Genomic DNA, 10,000 nt, shown 5'->3' on the forward strand with positions numbered 1-10,000 from the left:
AGATGTTCAATACATTTATGTCGATTTAGGTGCCCTAAAATTGCATTTGTCATTTTCTTATTGTACAAATTAGTAACCTTTTAGTTTCACCTTGCTCTAATACTTCCTCATTAGTTTTCTTCTCTGTCCATGAGATTCTTAACATTCTTCTAAGAAACCACATTTCTGCTGCCTCCAGTTTCTTTCTAATGTCTTCTGTAATTGTCCAACTTTCACAGCCATATCATAACAATGACCTTACAAAGGCATCCAAAACCCCATGTTTTGTTGTCATTGAGATATTGTGGTTTTTGAAAAATAGGCTCATTTTAGTGCCGACAGCAGATCTAAATATACTAATTAAACACGGATATCTTTTGCTAAAAAACAATTTTAAAGCCTGAAAATATTTCACTTAAAGAGCATAATATATGAAAATATTTCGTGCAAAGCTTTCTCCATCAAAACGATACCTATCATCTAGCTTGTCTCAAACTGTTGCCTTTAAAGAAGCAATGCTTTGATCTTTAAAAAATAATCACCTCACCAATGCAAAACATGACTAGCCGGAAAATTTCATAAAGCCTGTTTTCCGGCTCCGGATATAAAGGAATCCCTAATTAAACATTCTTTCAATACGGGGTAGTGGTTTCCTATCAAATTCTCACCCAATTTTCGGTTTAAACTGAACTTCAATAGTGAGTATTGGTCTCAATTTAAACAATATTCAATTATTAGTTGATTAGTACTGATATACATACGAGACGGGAAAATAGATGCAGATGATGATGATGATGATGATGATGATGATGATGATGATGATGATGATGATGATGATAGGGCAAAATGTTGGTCATCATAAGTTTTTTTTTCGGTTCTACAATTATGAATTTTTGTCCCATCACCAATAATAAATGGTATCAAATAGGGCGGGCTGATAAAACTATTCGCAATGTACATCTTTTAAGTAAATCATGAAAAAATGTTTCAGAACTAATTATATGTTTTCAAAATTGAGTATATATTATCAATCATAATATTTGTATGATAAAATGGCAGACGTATGAAAATTTAAAAAAAAACAAGCCTAAAATGGAGGGATGGGGGAGCTATTACTGTCCACAGTTAAAAAATACAATAATTTGACTGTGGCCTCTAATACATATTCTATTCTACTACATATTATTAATGAGGATGGCAGGAGAAAACGAATAATATCAACATTCTACACTTCTAGGGGGGAGAAATATATGCATAATCATATTCTGAAAAGGAATAAATCAAATTATAAAACTTTTTTTTTACATAATCAAAAAGAAGACAGACCATAAGAAAATATAGTGAAATGATATTCCATGCAAGGAATAAGTCTGGAGGTATCTCACCACACCTTCTTTCTGACCTGAGGAATAAATTCATGTATTGTCGATGACTATAGTTTAGATGGCATCATTTGTTTGCCTGGTGCTATAAGGGCTAACCCACACCGAAGACCGACTCCCACGACCCGGAACTGCCGTCCTCTGCCGTCGTCCGGATAAAGACGCCAGGCACGGACAAAATACTAAGAATAAAGGGAAGAGCCGCTAGACCTATCCTAAACGAGCTCAAAGCGCTTTACAAAGGGTCACCGACCAACAGCAATACGTAACATGTAGAACGAGACATGACGCGAGGCGATAATACAATTTTTTTCCGACAGAGACAACATTGTTAACGGCCAGGTACTCATTTTACACCTGAGTACGGTGAGATTAAAGAACCTTTTTCCAAGGACTCATCTATGCGCCGAGCCAGAGATAAATAAAACGTGTACACTTAATCAGGGTTTCATATTTCTCAATATAAATTCAAACTTTCAGCTTATTATGATATACATAATTAGGCTTAACACCGATGATTTGAGGCAATGTGTTGTATAATGCTTTTCAAGGAGCGCATGTCAATTATGAAAGGCCGACGTGCACTTATTTCCAGGTCTATTAACCCATTTCCTTATGGGCTCATTGTTATTGTCATGGAAATCTCAAAAAGAACAAAAAAATGACGCAAAACACTGTCCATTAAAACAAAGTTAATCTAAGCCCATAAGGGGGTTCGGATGTCAGACCTGCATATATGTACATGTCGTGAAAGGCAGATGTTTAATCAGCGTAAAAATATTGTCAAATCTACAAACAAGTTGACACAGAATTCAGGCATTGGAATTAATTGTTAAAAAAAAAACCCAACGTGAAATACGATATTAGTTATTCCAGCTAAGCATTTCATGAGGTTAGGAGTGTCTAACACAGAATCATACACTAACAACATAAAACATAACTTGAAAATAAAAAGAAATAATTAACTAATCGTACAGTATAAGTAGGTACATTGTGAGGAATTCATGTTGATGATGACTGAGAATCAGCGGGAGGAGGTGAAAATGTGACAAAGGATTAAAAAAAAAACAAAAAAAAAACAAAAACAAAACATATGAATGTATTGTTGTTTTTAAAGCACTTGAAAAAACAACAAAACAAACAAAAAATACAAAAACAAATTAACCTCTCCCCCCCAAACAACAACAACAATAACAAAACCAATAACAACAACAACAACAACAACATCAAGGCCATTTCGTGTAAATGAATTCCAACAAATTTGTAATTTAATCTATAGCCAGTAGTTTGGTGGCGCTGTCCTCGAGTTACTTTTAAAACTGATCATTAATGGAATATTCTAGCAAAATATGTCTTTTAAAAAAAAATTTGGCCAGAAAACTCTAACTCAAAACACTAGTCAATTAAAATGACCATCCACGTGCCAAAAAGTTTCACAATTGAGATTTCAGAGAGAATGGCCCGGGGATAAGACTTATGACAAGCTGACGATTATTTTTATCGAATAGTATTGAAGTAAAATTTTAATTTCCTGGCGCATGGCCGAAATGAACCCCCCCCCCCCCCCCCCAAACAAAAAAACAAAAACAAAAAAAACAAAAAAAAAACACGGAAGATAAGTCGTGAATGTAGAACAAAGTCATTTCATATGAAGTGACAACATGACTTTAAAGTGTGACTAATACCATTAAGCTCCTAAAATAATTAAACAGCGGTCTTGAACAAAAAACAACACCAAAACAGTTCACAAATAATGCGCATATATTTCATGTATTTTCTTCAATGCTTGTGCTTCATGTTTTAAACAAAAATGCCAGTGGTGACTTTTGATTAGCACCGCTACCAGTCCCAACTCTTATTTTGAAGGGAAAAAAATCACACTTGAACTCCAGTCAAAATATCCTATAGATAGATCGAAGTTGACGTCACTCAGGTCTTTGTTATTGTTTTTTTGCCATCCACGTTTATGAGTTATTCTCACTAAACCGTATTAAATAGACTATAAAAGTTCATGGTTATCACACATAGTTTTGTGCATTGGCCCGTTAGACTTCCGAATGGCCATGTTGTGAGCTTCTTAGCCAAGCGCATACTATCTATAATCTACTCACTTGGTCCTTGTCCTCCTCGGATTTCGGCACGAGGTTACAAGCTAGCAGCAGATACCCCATGTACTCTGACTTTCCCCTCTCACTAAGAAGCAACTTGAGCTCGACCTCCCTGGATAAAAAGAAACGAAACAAAAAGGTAAACATTTGCCTGATATGAATATTCATATCAAATGAATTATGTATGAAGGTGGACTTTTCCAACTCTTTTGAGTATTCACAAATGACCAATAACTTAATCACACCTTTACGAAATGCAGTTCTAATCGATATTATAAACGTTAAGTGCAACTATAACATTCAACATTTCAAAATTTGTCTTAATCTGTACGAAAACAGCTCATTTTCTGTTGTATGCACAGCAATACCCCAAGACTGGAATCGATTTTTGAAACTATACTCTCCCCACCCCGACCGAACACCAAGTTTTCCATAAGACACGTGATAGGCGAATATCATTATTGCTACCACAATCACCACCGCCACATCACACCACCACCACCACATCACACCACTACCACCACGATGATCTTCATCATCATCATCCTCTATTTTATTGTCACTATCTTCTTCATTACCATGCTCATCAGCATCATCGTTCTCCTGCTGCTACTGCTACAACTAACACCACCACTACTACTACTACTACTACTACTACTACTACTACTACTACTACTACTACTACTACTACCACCTCTACTACCACTACCACCACTAAACTATATTTAAAAAATAAACATGAACGTCTTAAATAGAGCATTCCTACGGATTTACCATGCTCAATGCATTTCACAATGTTTCATCAACCCCCCAAAATAGAACTTAACTAAAGTGACAATTGAACCAAGGCTTTCATTTTGTTATTGTCATTTTGTTGTTGAAAGTATCAAATTTGTATCATTTGAATCCATAAAAGAGACGCTCACTTGTCTATTTCCAAAGAGGACAGGTCAACATCAGCCGCGCCCATCGGATCGTCATTCCACGCTCTGTCATAGTCGTACACCTGAGAATGATAGGAGAATTGTTTCGTATTATAAATTAATGTTCAGATGGCGGATGGAAGGATAGATGAATAAATTGAAAAAAAAAATTGAGCTTTTATATAGACCAAAATTCACTAAATGTGCTCAAAGTGCTTTATAAAAGGGTCCCTAGCCAACAGCAACATTTAACAATTTAAGACAGGACATGACGCCTGTTTGCGATATTACAATTTTTTTTCTCTCGGACAGAGACAACTCTGTTAACGGCCAGGTATGCATTTTACACCTGAGTACGGTGAGAGAATGTGAGTAAAGAACCTTTTCCAAGGATTCAACTATGCACCGAGTGAGGCTCGAACCCAGGACCTTCCGACCCGAAAGCGAGTGTCATACCACTAGACCACATAGCCGTACAATGGATAGATGGAGAAATGGCCGTGTTAAGTGGACAATGAAAGAATGGGTGAAGAATGATGATTAGATGGAGTGGGTTGGGTTGATGGATGGATAGATGAATGCATTACAAAAATAAAAGTCCTTCGGAGCCATTCGGCCCATGGAGCCGGAATTTATCCATAGAGTGAAACGGACAATAGCAATTACTTGCTACCCTTTTGATAGGACACTAGTCTATCGCAAATTTCTTTCCGCCAGATAGAACAGACCCTTCTTCCCAATCACTACCGGGTGGCTAGTGTGTGTGTGTGTGTGGTGGGGGGGGGGTGTCAGAAAAAAATCTCGACAGCACCCTGGTTCAATCTCGGTCCCTTTGCGTGTGTAGTGAGTGCGCTACAACCTGAGCTACCGGGATCCCCTATAGATAGTATGCGCTTGGCTAAGAAGCTCATAACATTGCCATCCGGAAGTATAACGGACCAACACACAAAACTGTGTGTATCCATGAACGTATATAGTCGGGTTAATACAGTTCAGTGAGCATTAATCATATACGCGGATGGCAAAAAACATCAACAAAGACCTGAGTGACGTCATCTTCGAACTATCTATAGATAGAATGCGCTTGGCCAAGGAGTTCACAACATTGCCATCCGGAAGTATAACGGACCAACACACAAACTCTGTGTAACCATGAACTTTTATAGTCTGGTTAATACAGTTTAGTGAGAACAACTCACAAACGCGGATGGCAAAAAGCATCAACAAAGACCTGAGTGACGTCATATTCGAACTATCTATAGATAAATGCATGAAAGAATAAATGGATAATGAATAAAAAATGGGTGTGGGAGGGAAGGAGGAAAGGACGGATAAATGGATGGATCGAGATGACCTCCTCTTCCTCTTCTGTTTAACCATAGTTTTTTTTAACGGACGTAATCGTAATCGCTTGCAGGAGCGTTACTGTTTTGATGGTAAGCTTATGCTTATCAATTTACCATGGAATTATAAGTAAAAGAAAAATCTAGAATGCACCAAGGTTTGATATCGGTTCCTTTTCTCTCTGCCAACTGAGCTATCGCCGACCGCCGCTTGAAATAGATTTTCGAAAAAAAAGAAAGAAAGAAAGAAAGATGTGTTCGTAGCAACAAAAAAGAAACAGACAGAATACGGAAACTTTTTCCTTCCTTATCTTTTTTTATCCTTCATTTGTTGTTGTTGTTGGTGTTGATGTCCAAATCATATCTTATTTGCTTATCCAATAGGCAAATTATATTCGGATTTTAAAGCAAATTATCTCTTGTCTCGATTTCATCCCAGATTCAAAGCAATTCTATGTTTAGACTTCGTTTTTTTCAGGCTTGAAGATAACCACCAGCGTTATAATATAATATTATACATTGCAGGGATAAGGTCTGCGTGCATCGCCCTCCCTGTCAATAAACATAACGGCTCCATTTATACGAATGCTCTCTTATCTGATTTAGAAATTTGCCTGTTTTGTCTGCCTGTCGGGCGGGCCTGTCTTGGAAATGACTTCCATAATCTAATTGCGTCTCCATGGGCCTTTAATCATGCCGAATATAAGATAAGGATGTCTTTTATCATATTTTTTTCGAGTCTCACGCAATTAAAAAGGTCAATTTAATGAGAGTGTCTAGAATAAACAGTTGACTTCATTCAGCTCTTTTTTGCGTGCGGCTATGTGGTCTAGGGGTATGGCAGTCACCCTCGGATCTGAAGGTCCTGGGCTCGAGTCAAACTCTGAGCGGTTCTATTTGGAAAAGGCTCTTTACTCACTCTCATTGGACTCAGATGTAAAATGAGTACCTGGCCGATAACAGCGTTGCCTCTGTCGGGGGAAAAAAATGTAATATTGCCTTAAAGGCGTAGTTGGTCATGCTACATGTTAAGTGTTGCTTTTGGCTAGGAACCCTTTGTAATGCACTTTGAGCACCTTACGTGGATAATCCGCTATAAAAAAGCTCAAGTGTTTAATTAAATTTTTTTTTTGTGTAGCTTTTTAAAAAATAAGTTAAGAGCGCCAGTTGAGTGGTTGATTTACACTGAGCATATCTAGTAATCGAACTATAAACGTTAAAGGTTACTCATAGTTGTGTATTTTGGTATGTTTCATCTACCGGGCAACTGTTGTAAATATTTTACTTAAACGCATAGCATCAATAGACTACTCTTATATTAGGAGGTGACGCAAGAAAGTGCTCTTAATTTAGACACTTGGCAACTCCTCAGCCTTCAGTAAAATGGCATAGAAATTAATTCAGCTTTAAAAGCATTATTAGCTTTTATTTCCTGTAAAATTATTAGAGAAGACTTGTGATTTACAGGGAAAACATTTTTTTTATTAAAACTTGCCAAAAAGACCCAAATACAGAAACTTACACACCCACATTGATAGGAGAAGAATGACTCCAAATGACATACGAGTAAACTCCACTTATATTGTTTATTTCTTCAAATCTTCGTAAATAAACTTCCTTTTCGCTGTTTGACGTTCTCAGAGTAGAGTGTGTATTCGATGTATGTGTGTGTTTGTGTGTGTGAGGATGTGTATATGAGGGTTTTTTTTTTGCGTGTGTGTGCGTGGATCATCAGTTCTAAATGCTATAGGAAAGCTCAAGATCTTGTATTGTATAATATATTATATCAATAGTTCCACTCGTTCTAAATTAAATAAAAATTACTTTGCATCTTTGTTGGTTCACACTTTCTAAAGTTCGTCAAAACTTCAGAAAGGGGTAAAGAATAGAAAGCCTAATAGGCGGTAAACAACTACCGACCAATTCTATGTTCTTTTAAAAAGAAAAATAGGTTGGGGGTCAAGAGTGTTCCGTAAAGTCCATCTTAATTTTTTGCCAAGGAACACAGAATTAGTGGGTAATTAGTGGGTATGTTGCTGCTCGAAGCTCGAAGAAATAAATAACGATGTGAAATTGAATGTAAGCTTCAATTTAATAAACGAAAACAGATTATTGTGCGGCTATGTGGTCTAGTGGTATGACACTCGCTTTCGGATCGGAAGGTCCTGGGTTCGAGCCTCGCGCTCGGCGCATAGTTGAGTCTCTTTAATAATAATAATAATAATAATAATAATAATAATAATAATAATAATAATAATAATAATAATAATAGATCTTTATTGTCCATAAATATGGCAATTTGTCATTTAGTTACACTTGTTATAATGTTAAACGATAACTAAGATTGAACAGATATTTCTCTCCTACTTATTTTCTCTCTCTCTCTCTCTCTCTCTCTCTCTCTCTCTCTCTCTCTCTCTCTCTCTCTCTTTCTTTCTTTCACACGTGCGATATACACAACATAAACATATTCATTTCGTTTTCAATTTGTTACGATTGTGGCAATTCGACACCAAAAATTATCATCATTATCAATTGGTCAGTTAATCTTACATTAAATAAATTAATCAGTTAATCAGTCAACGAATCAATCCTTGGTTTTTCTGTACCATATGAAATATTCAAAATTTTTATTCACATTCTCTCACCGTACTCAGGTGTAAAATGAGTACCTGGCCGTTAACAGCGTTGTCTTTGTCCGAAAAATTGTAATATCGCCTAACAGGCGTCATGTCCCGTCCTACTTGTTAAATGTTGCTGTTGACCAGGGACCTCTTGTAAAGCGCTTTGAGCACATTTAGTGAATATTGCGCTATATAAAGCTCAATTATTTTATTATCTGTTAAGGTTTATTAAATTGAAGCTTACATTCAATTTCACATTTGTTATTTACAGAATTAGTGGCAAATCTAAACAATATAATTTTTTAATTTTTTTTTTTTTACAGATTGATATACGAGTAACTTGCAAACCTTAAAAAAAAATAAGGGTAATACTATCACCCCTTGATTCAAATGATTAATTAGAAAATCTGCTTAGGCAAAATGATCGATCATTAATTCGACCTTGGGAATTGCCGTCTGACCACCCCCTATAGATAGTTCGAAGATGACGTCACTCATGTCTTTGTTATTGTTTTTTGCCATCCGCGTTTATGAGTAATGCTCACTGAACTGTATTAACCCGACTATAAACGTTCATGGATACACACAGTTTTGTGTGTTGGTCCGTTATACTTCCGGATGGCAATGTTATGAGCTTCTAAGCCAAGCGCATACTATCTATTGTCAGATTCAACGGCGCTCATTGACAGACTTTTTATTACCGATGGTGATAGTTGATGGCTCAAAATAGTCGTCTCGACCTGTGTCAATTTCCACAATACACAGGTATAGTAATTAAAATCGATGACTGTCTGTTAGTTAGTAATAGCCTTTAACTCATCGCAAATATCGCAGGCTCTCCATTAGTTGCAGAAAATAAAGAGTAAAAAGAATCCAAATTATTTTTGCTAGTGGCTAAGGAGAGGTTAGAGCCCGAAATTTTCCTTGTTACGTATTGTTCTTTGTTTCTTCTTGAAACAATTCTATTCCCCCCCCCCAAATAACTTCAGTCCAAAGATTTAGGCCGCTAAAGATTTACTTAAAAGCTTGAAATAGCAATTTATAGACAATAATATGACAAGCAGATAATAATGGTAGATACCCAGGAATAATTCATCTTTAATGAGGGGGTGTCTTCCCGTCAAAGTAGTAGTATATGAACAGTTTCCAAGAAAAACAAAGTAAGAACAAATCAAGGGACATAATTTTATTGACAATCTTATTTGGTTGTCAGGATAAAGACAAAACAGTTTCTATACGATTTATTGAAGCAGCCACGACGAAATTACGTAACAGAACGAGAGGCTGTTTCTTTCTTTCTCAATCCTCTCCAACTCGATAGCCTATATAAATCACCAACAATGAATCAGATGCCTCTCCCTTCTTCAATCCTTTTTACAGGGGATAATAGAGAAATAAGAAATGTCAAGAATCCACAAGTGGAGAGCAAGGAGTCTGAATGAGCCCTAAGCTGGAGAGATGAGGAAACACAATAGAAATTATCGCGAAATCCAAAGCTCTTGAGACAAAGTCCACAGATGGTTGTTAAATCGATGACCAGGAAAATGAAGTCGGAAGAATGAGTCAAGATCTTGTTTGGAAATAATTATCATTTATTGTTGTTACATGTACGAGGACGGTCCATAATGATGATGATGGTGG

The 10,000-nt window shown here is 36.5% G+C and overlaps 1 protein-coding gene across 2 annotated transcripts in view; it reads right to left on the bottom strand.

Annotated features, from left to right (window-relative positions):
- The window catches only part of LOC144964270 (multiple C2 and transmembrane domain-containing protein 1-like), a 251,907-nt gene that overhangs the window by 26,636 nt on the left and 215,271 nt on the right, over window positions 1–10,000 (bottom strand). For both annotated transcript variants that reach the window (XR_013643794.1, XM_078898353.1), the window contains 2 exons: window positions 4,396–4,475; window positions 3,473–3,581 (listed from right to left, as the gene is read on the bottom strand). Coding sequence is in view for 1 of the 2 variants with exons in the window: in XM_078898353.1 (XP_078754479.1) it covers window positions 3,473–3,581; window positions 4,396–4,475 (189 nt within the window). In the remaining variant the exon portion in view is untranslated. The remainder of the gene's footprint in view (window positions 1–3,472; window positions 3,582–4,395; window positions 4,476–10,000) is intronic.

Source organism: Berghia stephanieae, chromosome 2 (genome assembly GCF_034508935.2).
Source record: "Berghia stephanieae isolate SIO BIC M18660-M18661 chromosome 2, UCSD_Bste_1.3, whole genome shotgun sequence".
NCBI lineage: Eukaryota > Metazoa > Mollusca > Gastropoda > Nudibranchia > Aeolidiidae > Berghia > Berghia stephanieae.